General features: G+C 32.6%; 1 protein-coding gene across 1 annotated transcript; it reads left to right on the top strand.

Annotated features, from left to right (window-relative positions):
- LOC109789613 (uncharacterized) lies at positions 1 to 15,211 on the top strand. The gene is made up of 5 exons (XM_020348613.3): positions 1 to 667; positions 6,783 to 7,893; positions 7,987 to 8,259; positions 9,574 to 9,660; positions 12,586 to 15,211. Exons 1-5 carry the CDS (start codon positions 180 to 182, stop codon positions 15,109 to 15,111), a joined length of 4,485 nt encoding a protein of 1,494 aa, XP_020204202.1. The 5' UTR covers positions 1 to 179; the 3' UTR covers positions 15,112 to 15,211.
- The last annotated feature ends 2,987 nt before the right edge of the window (positions 15,212 to 18,198 follow it).

The following is an 18,198-nucleotide window of genomic DNA, read 5'->3' on the forward strand; positions in this document are numbered from 1 at the left end:
TCAGTGATACATCAACGTAAAACATTTTTTATTCTTTTCTTAAAAGCGAAACATACCGCGTAGAAAATTGTATTTAAGCTAGCACCGGCGCAAGACACTAAATTGGACTTATGCAGTAATTCACTATTCGTGTATTCCCCTTCTCGATCTTCTTGTAGCAGTTACCTAGTATCCTTATCATGGCACAACATGATGAGGAAGAGTCCCTTGGTTTCCCGTATGATGTTTTCTTGAGTTTTAGAGGGGAAGACACAAGGGAAAAATTTATAGGGCATCTTCGTAGCGCGTTGTCCCGAAAAGGGATAATCACTTTCATCGATGATAAGAATCTGGAGATGGGAGAAAGCATTTCACCTGCTCTCTCCAAAGCCATTGAACAATCTAGGGTTTTTATCATTGTGTTTTCTGAGAACTATGCATCTTCCAGATGGTGTCTTGATGAACTTGTGTTGATCCTACAACGGTCCAAGAATGGGCACAAGAAACAACGTGTTTTCCCAATATTTTACCATGTAGATCCCTCGGATATAATGAATCAGAGTAACCGTTATGGTGAGCACATGATTGCACACCAAAACAAGCTTGGCAAAGACTCCCAAAGAGTGAAGAATTGGAGGTCAGCTTTGACTGAAGTGAGTGGCTTCCCGGGCGACCATTTCACCACCGGGTATGTACCAACAATTTTCTTATTATTTTAGGCTTAAATATGATTTTGTCTCTCAAATTTTGATTAAATCTATTTTTAGTCGTTTAAATTTAAAATTATTGTTTTTAATCTCTATAATTTTAAAAAATTTTAATTTAGTCCTTATATTCAAATTTTGTTAAAAAATTTATTAAATATTATTATATAAAATCTACTTATTAGTATTTTTATTAGTGAAAATATCACATTAAATCCGGTCGATATTGCATAATTGTCTTAATTAGTAACTTTTAAATATGTTATTGGTGACCTAAGAGACTAAAACAAGATTTTTAAAAATTACAGGGACTAAAAACAACAGTTTTAAATTTGAGGGACCAAAAATAAATTTATCTTAAATTTGAGAGACTAAAAACATATTTAAACCTTACTTTTAATTAAATATTATATGATATATATATATATATATAATTTATTATTAGATTATTCTTTTTTTTTTTTTATCTAAATCATCTATGCAAAATTTATAATAAATAAATATATAAATTATATTTTTAAATTTACAATAAATGATTTAGATTATCACATATTGTTTTTAATTATTGATTTTTTTTTCTTAAAATAGTTATTGAAATTCAACTAAAAATAAAAAAACAAAGAAGATAAATTTGAGGGATAGACAATTAAGATGCACACATAATTGAGAGGGAAATCTTTTAGTTAATTAGTTGTGAAAGTAGTATGCAAAATATACACTAAAGAGAGATAAATATAATTTAAATAATTTATAAAATAAATAAAAATTTAAATATAATTTAAAATATTAAAAAAAATTATAAATTAGAATAATTTATTTTTAATATTTTTCACATAAATATAATTTAATAATTTATCTTAGTTTATAATTTATAATATCTTTATTTTTTATAATTTATATTATATTAATTAGACACTTTTCTTTCTAGATGTAAATTTGTTATTAGTGGAAATTGTTATATTTTATTAAAAATTAAATTTAAATATTATATTATATATAATTTAAAATTTTGTCTATATTAAATGTCAAACATCTATAATTAATCATGTTTTATTTTAATATTCAATGTTATAAATTTATAATATTATATTTATTTAATATTATTTTACACTGATAATAATAATAATAGTAATAATAATAATAATAATAATAATAATAATAAGTGTAATATATATATATATATATATATATATTATTGTTTCTAAAAATTTTATGTTGTATTAATTCATGTTTCAACCAAATTAAGCACAACTTAAATATGTTTTTTCAAATCAAAATTCACCTATTGTGAGAAATTTCAACGTTTTCATCACATGTGAATTTTTTTTGGGTACTATAACGGATTAATTCATTACTTATTACTACAATGAAATAAATTCTACCATCAAATAAATAATGTAAAAATTTAAGTAATATAAATTTTAGTCCGCTTAGCTGTTAACTCAGATCAGATTGTATAGAGTGCAAAAGGATAGAAACATATCTAAGAGCACATCATCTTCACAAATGAAAAACAGCCAAGTTTATAGACTTAGCTCTACAACTGAATTCCTAGAAAATAGCCAAATAACCCACGTCTAACAGCATATTCCTAGTTGTGGGAAAACAGATTAACTGAAACACATAAAAAACAAAAATATAAAATTTCAAAATAGATTTCTTAAACTAAAAATCTTCTGACTCAGTCAACAATTCCTCCCTTAAACTGCATGCTCCTTGCAGCAGTTTATTTCAGAATCTTCAAGCATGCCTAGAGCACTTCGTAGGCGCTGGAAATCTTCAACCTTCAGAGGCTTCGTCATAATATCTGCTAACTGATTTTTGGTATTACAGAAATTCAGCTCAATAACACCATCATTGCATAAATTTCTCAAGAAGTGAAATCTAACATCAATATGTTTACTTCTTCCATGCAAAACTGGGTTTTTGGATAATTTAATTGTAGAAACATTATCACAAAACATCACAGTAGCTCCAACCTGATAGTGATCAAGATGCTCCAAAATTCTTCTCAGCCAAACACATTGACAAGCACATAATGCAGCTGCTATAAATTCTGCTTCTGTTGTGGATAGGCTAACCACCGGTTGTTTCTTTGAAACCCATGAAATCACACCACCAGCCAAAAGGAAAGCATAACCAGATGTGCTTTTCCTATCTTCAAGATCTCCTGCATAATCACTATCAGTGTAAGCAAATAATTCTTCATTTATTCCAGCCTTGTAGAAAATTCCCAGATTTTGAGTGCCTTGTAAATATCTCAAAATCCGCTTTGCTGCTATGAAGTGACTCTCCTTTGGATGCTCCATAAAACGACTAATCAAACTAACAGAATGTGCAATATCCGGCCTTGTAGCTGTAAGATACATAAGGCTTCCTACAAGTTGTTTATATATAGTACTGTCAACCTCTGTTCCTTTATCTTCTTTCAGCAACCTAGTACCTGGAGCAATAGGATTCTTCACTGAATTGCAATCAGACATATCAAATCTATTCAACATATCCTTAATGTATTTTTTCTGCCCAATGTAAATTCCAGTACAGCTCTGCAAAACTTCAATGCCTAGAAAATATCTCATCTTGCCTAAATCAGTCATTGCAAATTCATTCATCATTATAGTCTTAAACTGTTGAAACATCAACTCATCACTACCAGTATATATAAGATCATCTACATAAAAACACACAATTAAAATTTCACTTCCCTCCTTCTTCAAAAATAAAGTGTGCTCATGAGGACATTTTAGAAAACCGTTAGTTACAAGATGAGATTCCAACTTACTGTACCAGGCTCTCGGAGCCTGCTTAAGTCCATACAAAGCCTTTTTGAGCTTGTATACTTGATGTTCACGTCCTTGACATACATACCCCGGTGGTTGCTCTAAATAGACATCTTCATTGATTTCTCCATGCAGGAAGGCTGATTTAATATCAAGCTGATAAATACTCCATCTTTTTGTTGCTGCAATTGCAATAACAGTCCTGACAGTTTCAAGACGAGCTACCGGTGCAAAAATCTCCCCGTAATCTATGCCTTCCTCTTGAGTGTAGCCTTTTGCTACAAGTCTAGCCTTGAACTTGTCAATCTCCCCTGTTTCCTTCAATTTAGTCTTGAAAATCCACTTGACACCTATGACTTTGCAATTTGATGGTGGATCAACCAGCTGCCAAGTATCATTTCTTTGAATAGCTTGAATTTCAGCATCCATTGCATTCCTCCAATGCTGACTTTTTGATGCTTGATTGTATGTTACTGGATCTGCACCAGCAAACATGGCAAAATTCATGGCATCTTCCTCAGTTAGAGCATCACCTGTGACATAATCTCTCATCCATGTTGGTGGTCTTCTAGTCCTCCCTTGATCATGAGATTCTGAAGCTGCTGGAACAGAATAATCAGGCACATTTGAGGATGAGTTTGTTGTTGTTGCACTGGAAGTCGCAGCTGTATCATTAGATTTGTCTTGAGTTTTCTCCTCAGCTACTTGTGAAGACTCTTCCAAAGGATTCAACTCACCCGTATCAAGTATACTACTGTTTTTAGCTTCACTCCAATCCCAAGCAGCATCTTCCTGAAATTTAACATCTCTACTAATCAAAATTTTCTTCTTGACGGGATCATAAAGCTTGTAGGCCTTAGATTCCTCGCTTACACCCAACAACACACATTTGGTACTTTTGTCATCAAGTTTACTCCTTTGCTGGTTATGTACGTAAGCATATCCAATGCAGCCAAAGATCCTGAAGTAAGAAACAGACGGCTTGATTCCGCTCCATGCCTCCTCGGGTGTGATGTCTTTTACAGCAAGAGTGGGGCTTCTGTTCAGAACATGGACTGCCCACATTACAGCTTCTGGCCAAAATGCTTTTGGAACTCCTTTTTCTCCCAAAACACTCCGAACCATATTGATAATAGTTTGATTTTTCCTTTCCGCCACACCGTTCTGTTGTGGTGTATATGAAGCTGTGAGTTGTCTTTGAATTCCCTGTTCATTGCAAAATTCAACAAACTCCTTGGAGAGGTACTCTCCCCCTCTGTCAGTTCTCAACATTTGAATAGGAACACCAGCTTGTTTTTCAACTAGTGCTTTAAACTTCTTAAATACACCAAATGTTTCACTTTTCTCAAAAAGGAAATATACCCAAACTTTTCTGCTTAAATCATCAGTAAAAGTGAGTATGTACCTTTTATTTCCATTAGAGGTAGGACTAATGGGACCACAAATGTCAGAGTGAATTAGTTGCAGCAATTGAGAAGCACGCCAATTACTCTGTCTTGGAAAAGGGTCTCTTTGATGTTTTCCTTTGAGACAATGTTCACAGAGATGAGTTGGTGGCGTTAAGGAGGGCAGTCCTTTTACCATATTAAACTCCAATAAAGTTTTCAGCCCGCTGTAACTCAAGTGCCCATACCGAGAGTGCCAAACTTCTGCAGGTGGCACTGAACTAACCTGAAAGCAAGGTTGAGAAACTCCAGATTTAACATAGACAGCAAACATACGATTGGTAGTCATAGAGGTTTCAAAAATAATCCCCTTTTCTTGAAACACTCTACACTTATTTTGCTTCATCTCAACAGTCAATCCTTTCTCTTGAAGTTGCCCCACACTGAATAAATTATTTTTCAGTTCAGGCACATAAAATACATCTCTAACCAAATGCACAACTCCATTAATTAAAAGTTTAACAATACCCTTCCCAGCCACTTTTAGAGAATAATTATTCCCTAATTTCACTTCATCAGAAAAAGAAAAATCAAAAGAGGAGAACCAATCTTTTCTACCTGTCATGTGGTTACTACAACCTGAGTCAATAAACCACATGTCTTGTGGATTTGATTTTCCATCTGATGAGAGTTGTGCCATCAGTAACACCGCTTCCTCATCGACCTCAACATAATTTGCTTTGCTGTCTTGTGGTTTCTTTGGGCATTCATATTGAAAATGCCCAAAATCATGGCAGTGATAGCATTCTATCATCGTCTTGTCCACGTATCTGCCTCCTCTGCCTCTACCTCTTCCTTGAACATTTCCACCTCGAAAAACTCCTCTTCCACGTCCACGTCTAGCACCTGTCTCATCTTGCGCAACCTTTAACACTTGCTCGTCTTGCGCATTGTGGCCATTTATCCGTTGCTCGTGAACTAACAAGCTACTTTGGAGTTCATCTACAGTCATGGTGTCCAAATCATGAGATTCTTCAATGGAACACACTACATAATCGTACCTTGAGGTCATTGAGCGGAGAATCTTCTCAATGACATTAAGATCAGACACCCGTTCACCATACATCCTCATCTTATTTGCAATTGTGAGAGTTCGAGCAAAATAGTCATTAACTGATTCTCCGTTCTTCATCTGCAAAATCTCCCATTCACGTCGGAGGGCTTGAAGTTGTGCTCGCTTTACTCTAGCAGTGCCCTGGTATTTTTGTTTTAAAGAATCCCAAATCTCCTTCGATGTCTCCTTCTTCAAGATCGTTTCAAGCACAGCTCGATCAATTGCTTGAAATAAATAATTTTTTACTTTTAAATCTTTTAACTTGAGCTCCTCCACAGTCTTCTTCTCGTTCTCTGTTAATTCAGCTTCTGCTGCATGTTTGGGAATCCCTGGATCTATAAGATTCCAATATTCTTTTGACCTTAAGAAGTTCTCCATGAGCATTGCCCAATGATCATAATGCTCATTCAATTTTGGAATTGCAGGTTGCACAAAATTGCCATCCGTAGCCATGATTGAAGTCTACTGCTTCTTGCTATAGTGAACCTGGCTCTGATGCCAGATGTTAACTCAGATCAGATTGTATAGAGTGCAAAAGGATAGAAACATATCTAAGAGCACATCATCTTCACAAATGAAAAACAGCCAAGTTTATAGACTTAGCTCTACAACTGAATTCCTAGAAAATAGCCAAATAACCCACGTCTAACAGCATATTCCTAGTTGTGGGAAAACAGATTAACTGAAACACATAAAAAACAAAAATATAAAATTTCAAAATAGATTTCTTAAACTAAAAATCTTCTGACTCAGTCAACATTAGCGTCATTATAATTCATATAAATAATAATATAAAAAAAAAAGTATTGTGTTTCTGCAGAAGCCTCAAGTCTGAAATCATTTTGATTGAAGAGCTTGTAGATAAGGTCTACAAAAATATAGCTCCTAAACATTTAAATACCGGGCAGAACCCTGTTGGACTTGAACCACGCATAGAAGAGGTAAAGTCATTATTAGAGATGAAGCCTGGTGATAAAACTGTATGCATGTTGGGCATATACGGACTTGGGGGAATAGGAAAAACAGAACTTGCCAAAGCTTTGTATGACAAGATTGTGGGAGATTTTGATGCTGCATGTTTTCTTGCCGATGTTAGAGAGAAATCAAACAAAATCAATGGCTTGGAAGACCTACAGAAGACACTTTTATCAGAGATGTTAGAGGAGTTAGAAACTGAGTTGGGTAGTACAAGTAAAGGAATGTATCAAATAAAACGCAAGCTTCATCAAAAGAAAGTTCTTTTAGTTCTTGATGATGTTGATGACAAAGATAGATTAGAAAAGCTGGCAGGAGGATGTGATTGGTTTGGTTCAGGTAGTAGGATCATTATAACAACGAGGGATAAAGATGTGCTAATTGCTCACAAAGTTGAGAAGATTTATGAAATGAAAGAGCTTGATGAACAACATTCTCTTACGCTCTTTTGCCGGAATGCCTTCAAACTAAGCCATCCTAAAATAGGCTTTGATAATGTGTCTTTGCGTGCAGTTGGTTTTGCCAAGTGTCTTCCATTGGCTTTAAAAGTAATAGGCTCTGATTTGGCTAATCTTCATGAAGAAAGTTTAGTTGCTTGGGAAGATGCATTAGAAGAATATAAAAGGAACCCTCCAAGTAAAAGGATTCTAGATATGCTCAAAATAAACTATGATAGATTGGGTGACAATGCCAAACGGGTTTTCCTAGACATAGCTTGCTTCTTCAAAGGGGAGAGAGTAGAATATGTTAAAAAGATACTTGAGGAATTTGGTGCATCAAACATTAATGTACTTGTTAATAAATCTCTCCTAACTATCGAGAATGGTTGCTTGATGATGCATGATTTAATACAAGATATGGGTAGAGAAATTGTTAGGCAAGAGACATCAAAACTTGGGAAACGTAGCAGATTATGGCATTATGAAGATGTTATCGAAGTATTAACCGAAGATAATGTAAGAATCATCTATGTTTTGTTTTTCAAATTTTCCTTTCTATTGTTAATGACATCATGCAATTGATGTTACTTGTTTGTACTTGTTTTAAAGGGAAGTGACAATATTCAAGGGATAATGCTTGATCCTCCCCAACAAGAAGTAGTAAATTGGACTGGTATTGCCTTTGAGGAAATGAAATGGCTTAGAATTCTCATTATTCGAAACACATTATTTTCATGTGAGCCTAAACATCTGCCAAATCATTTGAGGGTGCTTGAATGGGAAGAATATCCTTCAGAGTCTTTTCCATCAAAATTTCATCCAAAGAAAATCATTATCTTCAATTTACCTAGAAGCCATTTAACATTGGAAGAACCATTTAAGGTACAATTCTATAACATGTTTTCATTCTTCTTTACTTTTTTTTACTAAATTATATTTTTGATCTTTTATCTTATTTTTAAAATTCATTCTAATCATTTATCTTTCATAATATTTATTTTATTCTTTTATCTTTCTAAATTTGAGTCATTTTGTTTCTTTCAAAAATAATAATAATTTTTAATTTTATGACATAATTTTGAATTATTTTTTTTATTGATTCAAAACATAAAATTTGTCTCATTAGATTAACTTTCATAGAAACTATTTAAGTCAATTGATGTTTGAACCATGAAGTTATACATATGATAAAAATTGTATGAAAATGAATTTAACAAGAAATTGGGAAATGAGAAAAAAAAAATAATATCATATTCTTTTTAGTTGTTTGTAAAATTTATTTTTTATGCAATTTTCTTTATATTTATAGCCATTTGAAAATCAATTAAGTTCCATAATTTTCATATATGTAAATCTAATCAATAAAAATTAAAATTTTGTTCCAAGATTGAAAATGTTCAATGACCAAATTAATTTACCCCAAATATAAAATATAAAATATAAATTATTTATATGAATTTTTCATATAAATAATTTATTATTGAAATGTTTGGTATGTCTGAAGTTCAAAATTTAAAAGAATTGAGACTTGATCATTGTAAGCATCTAATTACAGTTCATGATTCTATTGGATTAGACTTGCTTGCTTAAGCATTTCAAAATGTACTAAACATGAAAACTTCTCGCCAAAAATATTTCTACCATCTCTAGAAGTCCTTAACCTTAATTAACGTGGAAGGCATGAACACTTCCCAAAGATAATGAAAGAAATAAATAAATCATATTGAAGATTTATATGATAAATACTATTATTAAGGTGTTGGCAAAATCCATTAAATTCACCGGACTTGTTAGTATAGAGATATGAAGTATTAGAAAAATTAATATCTACCAAGCAACTTATTCATTTTACCAAATGTTGTTGTCTTTAAAATTGGAGGATGTTCTTAACTCCTAGAATCCTTCAAAAGTTTTCTTCGGATCCCTTCAACAACTATTGTTTGTCAATCTTTTAAACACTATATTTCAAAAATGTTACTTTGTTTGATAGGGATCTTCTCATAATTCTCATTTTTCCCCCGGAATTAGAACAATTATTTGCTTCAAAAACAAGATTACCTCTCCCTACATGTACTAAGGAGTGTGTCCACTTAACAAGCTAGTCTCAATGTGATCTTCTGCATGATGCTTCAACATATTCTTCAATAATGCTCTAACTTGATAATTCTTAATGTTAATCATTTTTTGAATCTTCAGGAAATTTTAGAGTTCCCATTTATTCAGAAAGTAGATGCAAGACATACCTCCTTAACCACATATACATCAGACATGTTATGGTTTCAGGTATCATCACTTTATTACTAAATCTTTAGACCTTAACATTTAGGAAAATGATATTTACACACTATTTCTTTTATATTTCTTTTAGGATATAGACAAGAAATAAATAGTTAGGAAAGAGAATGAATTGAAATTCATATTTCTTTCATTTTTTTTTTAAAGAATGATATAATGCGGACAATTTCACTTATATACTTCATTAATGAGAAATTATTAGATGATTAAGACTATCATGATCCCATTCACCTCCACATGAAATATAATCAAGTGTTAATAATTATTCCTCATAAATAAAAAAAAAATTGAGTACAAGTCATATAAAAATTGATTAAAATGATGGACATATAGTGGGCCTACCAGCTAAGTTATTAAGTTATTATATGTACATCTATCACATCACATTACTTATTAAGTTAATTATTATATGTACATATATTTCTCTCTCATTTCTTTTTCTGTTTATAAGAAGAGTTAATCATTCATATATTGTTAGTGGAAAGTTTTTTACACTGACAATCAATCATATTTTTTAAATTATTTTATTTTACTTTTATTTTATTAAATAAGTAAATAATATGACACTATTAAAAATATGATTGGTTACTAGTGTAAAAAAACTTTACACTGACAATGTATATGTGATTAACTCTTATAAGAATTAAGAGAGATTATAGTGTGTTTAGAGAAGTTGTAAAATTTAAATTATTATAATAATTGATTATATATATAATTGATTATTGTTATAATTAATTATAATTAGAATGATTTTTTTTAGTAGATAGGCTAAAAATCGATTTTGAAATATTTAATTTTATTTGGATAAGAAAAAAGCTTTTATGTTGTAAATCAGTTTCAGAGAAAAAATTGTTGAAAAATAATCATAAAATTCAAATTTTTATATTTATTAAAACAACATTTTATATAAAAAAAACTGTTTACGAGTTTAATCAATTTTTCAAAAAATTAAGCTTTTTTTTCTTTCTAAAAACTATTTTTTTCCCCTTTCAAAACAGCTGAAATTATTGGAAAACCTCCTTCCCAAACATGCACTTAATGTCCACTAATATTTCTCCTAAGAAAAAAAGAAAAAGAAATGAGGCTAATACGTTAGGAGTGTTTACTATTACTTTTACAAAATTACGCCTCCTGTTCAAATATTTGTTTTTTGAAATACCTTTATTTAGTTTTTGTTAACCATGCTAAGAATATACATAAATTCTATAAAATGTAGTTATATAAAAGTGACAATAGACGCATAAAATAGAGGAAAAAAATCTCTTATAAAAATGATGTATAAAATAATTTACTTTTATAAAATGTTTCATATAAGTTACTCTTTTTATTTGTTTGTTTATTGAAAGAAATAGTGATAATATACCAAAAGACTTATACTACTATAATTTCTATTATTACATCCGACTTTTCCTATGAATTTTTCATAAAAATTCGCAGAAAACGTTGTTCCTACAAATTTTTCTGCGAAATTTTATCTGTAAGTAATACTTTCGTAGATAATATGTTTTTTTAAATTTTAAAATTTGCAAGAAATTTTCCTGTGAATTTTCTTGCGAAAAAAATTCGCAGGAAAATTTCTTGCAAAAAAAATTCGCTAGAAAGTTTCCTGCGAATTTTTTCGCAAGAAATTTTGCAAGAATATTTTTTATGAAAAAATTAAAGAAATTACTACAAATTCTATAAATAATTCTTCAAATTTCAAATGCTCACAATGAATTCATCCGAAACATTTATTTTCACGCCTCCAACATGTGATACATAATTTTTTAAACTCTAAGATTGTAGATTATAAGTCTAACACTCAACCATACAAATTAACTTGTAAGGTAAGTGTTGCCTTAACTTATATACTCTTTAATTATTTTATTTTTAATCGATGTTGGACTTGAAATTTTTTTAAAATATTAAACATATAAATTTAAATATTTTTTTTTATTTTTTCTGCGGATTAAAATTGGCAGAAAAATCCGTAGAAAAAATTACCTGCAAAATTTTTTCTATCATTTAGTAAACATTACTTGTGAATTTATTTTTGTAAGAAAATCTGCAAGAAACAAAATAAAATTATTACAATATTTTTTGCAAATCTTTACTATGAAATTTTTTTTATGATCATTAAAATTGTAGCAAAATTTGTAAAAATTTCTTGTAGATTATTTTTCATAATAAATTCATAAAAAAATTTGGTAAAATTATTATTGCACGAAAATTTGCAAAAAGTTTATGCGAATATTTTTTTTAAGGAAAATTTGAAGGAAAATGACACTTTTTTAGTAATGTTATTTGATGTATGTGAAACTTTTGTCCCCAAAAATACTCTTGGATAATGAAAATGAAATACACTTTTTTAAGACATTTTTGTTAATATTAAATACAATTTATTTCTACTTACTAAATGACTCAACTCCATCAATGCTTATAGTCTTATGTAATTATTTAATGACTCGTGTATGAATTTCAGTAAACTATTTAATAAATATTATTATATTATAAAAATTAAAGAGTTTAATAGTTATATATTATCGGTATAAAAAATTTATATAATTAATTGATAAAAGTTATCATTAATATAACTTGAAAAATATTTATATTATGAAAATTAATAAATTTATTATACAAGTTAATTTGTGATACAGTAGCGATGTAAAATTGATTTATACTATCCTATTTTCCATAAAACTGAAAGTATATATATAAAAGTTTTGTTCCTGGTTTCATCTTTTAGTTTTATAATGTAAGGCAAGCTTAAAGAATGATAGGTTATTACCCCCGTACACTGTACACATGGCCTGCACACTATAAAACATGCAAAAAAGCAAGCAACTATTCATATATAACAGAGATTAATCCTAAACTTTTTCGGACAAGGTGTGTTGTTTTAATTATACTTTGTTAATTTTTGCAACATGATAGGCAGCAAAAGGGATGCGTGAATTAGAAATAGTGATGCCTCAAACCGAGATTCCAGAATGGTTTGATTTCATTGGCAATGGAGAGAATCCTCGTTTCTGGGTTCGTTGCAAGTTCCCTACTTTTGCTTTAGCATTGGTTTTCCAGGATGTGACAGGATCGGGGAAACAAGGTCGCCATCAAGTTCTTCAGCTCCAACTAGTTATCAATGGTCAACGTGTTTCTCGTAAAAACCACAAGTTCAAAATTGCACCAGATCATGTCTTAATTTGTGATCTACGACTTTTATTCAGTGACGAGGAATGGCTTAGCCTTGATGCATTTCTCGAGCATGAGTGGAATGTGGTGCAGGTTTCATACGAAGCCTCTCCCTCATTGACACTGAGTCGGTGGGGAGTTTATGTGTATGAAGAAGGAGCCAACATGGAACATGTCCAATTCATATGTCCTGATCCCAAGTATTTGGACATGCCACCAAAAGTAGTTCCTACAGAAGAAGATCAGGATCCTAAGAAGGTGGTAGAGAATTTTCGCACCGACAAAGTGTTTGAATCGACCAAGCTTGAAAACATGGACTCTTTAATTAAAGAGGAGGGTAAGGATGAATTAGAATCCGAAGGCTCAGATTCAGATTCAGAAGACATAGATTCCTTCTTGATGACAATTTTCCTACAAGAATACTATGCTTCAGCCCCTAGCGTTCTTGAGGATAAAAACGATGTTCAGCAGCAGAAAGAAAAAAGGAGGAAAATATTCTCTGATGGAGTAAGGGATGGACTTGTTGAAGCACAAAAGAACTGTCCTTCCATAAATGTTGTCAAAACAAGAAGTGTTGCCTTAATAAAAGGTACCAAGGTTCGATGGATTTCCGAAGAGCTACCCGAGGTTGTGAAGTTATACATTGGAGGAGTTATCAGTGGACTCTTGGAAGCAAAGTTGAGATTTCCTAATTTGGACGTGTCAGAAACAATAAGTCCGTTGTTACATAAAGTAGGCATGAAAGGCCTCCTTGTTGACAGATTTGGTCAACCACGGTTGCATCTGATCCAACATTTGAATATGGATTATGGGCAGCAACCATTAACGAGGTACATCTATCATGATGGAATTATGGATGGACTTTATGAAGCTCAGAATAGCTTTCCTTCTCTAGATATTATTGAAACAAAAAATGTTGCCTTAGACAAGATGGCTAGTTGGAGTAAATCAGTATTGGGTGAGGATGTAGTGCAGGTGTTACCCACGGTTGAAACAAGGATATACTCTGATGGAATTGTCGGTGGACTCGTTGAAGCAAAAAAAAGCTTTCCTGATTTGAGCATCATAGACATTGTAACTGCCGTGTTATGTAGGGCAGGCATTATTGAAGCATATTTTGTAGACGACGAGACCGAAAGTTTTCATTATCAGAATCTCGCGTTGAAGCGAGTAAAGGATAGAGGGAAGGGACCAATGAACGTGGGAGAAGCTTCAACCTCTGGTCATGAGGGAAGTGAGGAGGAACAAGGCAGCAATCCTCAACAGGAAGAAATAATGAGGGAAATATTCTATGAAGGAATTACGGATGCACTTGTTCATGCACGAAATAAATTTCCTTCTCTGGATATTGATAAAACTAGAAGTGCTGCCTTTAACAAGAAGATATATGGTCATAGGGCTTTATGGTCATTCACACAATTAAAAGATGGATTGTACCCACGTAACCCACCACCCTCGCTTGAACTGAAGACATACATGGAAGGAATTGTGAATGGACTCCTTGAAGCAAAGTTAACCTTTCCGGATTTGGACATATGGGCAACACTAGATACCTTGGATAGTCAAAGATTTAAAGCGTCTATTGTGTCACTACCTTCGGTTCCAGAATTGGATTGGACTAACGTGATACCTCCCCCTCCCTTGCAAACATCCACCACGATGAAACAACAAAGTTCGAAATCTGATGGTGAGAGTAAGTTGAAGGAGGAACACGAAGCATTGCGCAAAGAGTTTGTACAACTTGAAAGTGAAGATACTGCTTTGAATAAAGATAGTGACGCAGCTAATGATGAATTGATTCAGAAACTCAACAGTCAAGCTGATGAGTTTGTTTCAAAGAAGGTAGATTGTACTAGTGGCACGAGGATGCACTCAGACAATGGTTGCAAATGTGGGAGAAAGTATGAGAAGGTGAGTACTGTTTTGAAAGGAAAAGTTGAAGAATTAGGGAGGCTATATGATATTGAAATTGAAAGCTACCAGAATTCAGAGGAGTTTCAAGATCTGATGAAAGCGGTATACTTGAACGGACAAAAGGATGGAATCGTTGAAGCACAGACCCTCTTATTTGCTCAAGACATGGACACAAAAACACCATTGTTTAAGGAGAATGAGGAACATGTTATTGATGAGGTTGTTGATGATGAAATCCTAAATGTAGCAGGTGTTCCCAGTCCTACTAGTCCAGATGCTGTCAATGACAACCCCCATCCCGAGTCTTATAATCTTTCTGGCTTAGAGGAATCTTTCAATTGGTTTGAATTTGTTTAAGAGAGGTAGCAAATGTAAAATGATGTTGTTATGTTAGATTCTACTATATGTCGCCTCAGTGATATATGTTAAACCAGTATAATTTTTTCTTTGTCTTTTATCATTATAATTAACCCGTATCTTGTTTTTAAGAAGGGTTTGTCCTTATTTTTAGTGGATTCTCAGTGGTGCATGCAGGAGGCACACGTTTGAAAAAGTTAATCATGATAGTATGTGTATCAATTAGAGAAGAAAACAGAGTTTTTGATGTATGATACGGTAGAATATAATTTTTTAATAAAATTTTAGCATGTAATAATTGTTCCTATATATAGATAACTCTTCATTTTGATGTATTTTAATTATCGGTAGTTTTGCCTTCTCCTTGTCTGTGCTAAGTGTTATATTTATATAATTATTCTTTATTTTATTATTATTATTATAGATTAACATTAATTAATAAATTATATTTATATGTTAATATTAATTATATTGTATATTATTATTAATTTATGGATAATGCTTATTGGGCTTCTAATGAATGGTCCGTGATGGGTTGGACTATTTAGTAGTCCATTAAGAGGTCTCTAGTCTCTACTGGTAAGGATATAAAACTGATATCTCATTAATCAGTTTATAGGGAGAAATACATTTTTTGTCTTTTGCCTTTTTACCTCCTACTAGGAAGAGAACAGTCTTATCTCACGTTGTTCAAGACTGATGAGGTTTTTCACAACCCTACCACTTGGCAAGTGAACCAAGTTTCGAAGTAGTACTCAAATATCGTCCTCAGGGATTTGAGTGTTTAGTAATTCTTGCTCAAATGATTTAAAGAGAATGTTGTTATAATTGCGAATGAGTAGAGATAGGGTAGAACCACACAATAAACTGAAAGTAGTAAAGACAATGATTAAAAACAAGGATTGGTTCAGAGCACTTGCTAACTCGTAAATCTTCTTAAAATAAATGCGATTCTAATTTCATTATTTCCACGTTCATTAAATAATCCAACAAGATTCCTCAAGGTTGAATCCTAAAGTCATTAAGCTCAAAACATGATTCCTCTATGTTTTGAGTTTAATACTTCGCATTAAGAACAATGACTTGAACAATGTGACTAACCAAATCAAGTCTATTCCTAGAACAAGAAGTGATTAGGTGCAAGATTCAGTTCGGGTTTTCGAAAACGTTTTCCAACTGGATTCAAAAGCCAAAAATCATACAACGGGTGATCAAGCCGATATAAGCATTAAGAGAAGAATCAGGCACAAATAATGAGATCAAAATGCATATATTTAAGAAGAAGAGGAGTTAGTAGTTACATCCAACCAATCCTAAAGGAGTTTAGCCACACATGGCCATTACAGACTCAAAGAGTAAAAGAAGGAATTACAAAGCAAAGGATGAAGAAATGGGGTTGATCTTCGTTCCCAAAGGATCCAGCTTCCACGTCTCCGTTCTTGCTCCGTTTCTCCCTTCACGTCAAGCTTTTCCCCTGTTTTTCCTCTGTTTTATTCGTCCCTCTGTATATCTTTTCTTTTCCTTTTTATATGAGCTCTAAAACTGGGCAAAAAGTGAAATTTTTAGCTCCACCGCTGCAGCTGTAGAACCACCACTATGGCTGTGGAGAATCCTTCAAGGCAAAGTAACTTCTGGCGCTGCAGCTGTAGCTCTGCAGCCATGGCTGTGGAGACTCCTTCATGATTAAGTAACTTCCTGAGCTGTAGCTGTGAAACCACAGCTATGGCTGTGAGTCTCTGTGGCTTCCCTTGATTTCCCAAGCCTCAACGCTCAAGTCTTGGACCCTGCAGCTGTAGCTTCAAGTCTCTGGAACCAAAAATGAGCATTCCAGATTTCCACAGCTATAGCTGCAGAACCACAGCTATAGCTGCAAGTCTCTGGACCTCTATATCATTTTCAGACTTCCACAGCTCGAGCTCCAGATCCATAGCTATGGCTGTGGATCTCTGCCTGGCCAAAATCCTGCAAAAAATGAGAAAATTTCTTAAGATTGCTACTACTCCCCTACTCCTATAGTATGACTTAATTCTATAAATAAAGGGGTGAAATAACATATAAATATCTACAATTATACAAAAAGATTTCCAAAAGTTGAGTGTGAAACATACTATAAAGGACACTCAACAACTACCTCAACTTAATCTCTTGTTGGTCCCTAACAAGATACCAAACAAAAACCCAAAAAAAGTTACTTCCTACCATGAGATTTCTTCTGTATCAACAATAGGTAAACATTCAATCAATTCACCATCACAACCAATTTCTACTCACTAAGGTGCCCACAACAACAATCATGCCCAACCACAAAAATTGCAAGGCAAATCATAGCATGAACATTACAAACCAATATCTGAACATACTCTCTCAACAATGGCTCTCCAAGGTGAGTGTTTCTCTCAATTCCATTCATCATTTCTATGAACATAAGCATTGATATCATCTCTTCAGTATTACTCTGTGAGAGAAAATTAAGGATCACAAGGACTTTTTGAGGGTTCCACTAAGGTTTGGTTAACAAAGGAGTGTGGTTTTTCAGATTAACAAGGTTTAAACTCGAGAGTAAAATGAAAATGACTCAAACATTTCACCTTGCTCACTCTTAATATTCAACTCCAACCCATTCTCTCAGCCCAAAATCTTCCTCTAATTACATACCCTTTCTCCTCAAAATTTGTTGCCTGGATTTCAAGAGGCCCCTCCCCTTTTAAGACTATTTGTACAGGTGCTTGCTTATTTTGCTATTGATTTGATTTTTTTTTTATGAGATCAAAGAATGAGACTAACAAGCACACTTGATTTTAAACAGAGAAAAATGATGGAGGGGTGGCTCTTCCCTTCAACTTTCATTAATCATAATTTCACCACTTTCTCTCAACTTGGCAATTCTTACCAACTACCCCAACTTAATCCCAAATTCATTTTCATTTACCCTCAAGAGTTTGGTCAGGGTGATGAGTTGGTATTTGAGAAAGGTTTAAGGTGATTTGAAGGTTAAGGCTCAAACAGGTTTTAAAGGATGAATTCAATTATGGCTGGCTGTTTGGCTCTAGGCTCAAAAAGGTTTCAGTTATTTACAAGGGAATGCCT

This window comes from Cajanus cajan, chromosome 9, assembly GCF_000230855.2.
Source record: "Cajanus cajan strain Asha chromosome 9, NIPB_CcT2T_4, whole genome shotgun sequence".
Lineage (NCBI taxonomy): Eukaryota > Viridiplantae > Streptophyta > Magnoliopsida > Fabales > Fabaceae > Cajanus > Cajanus cajan.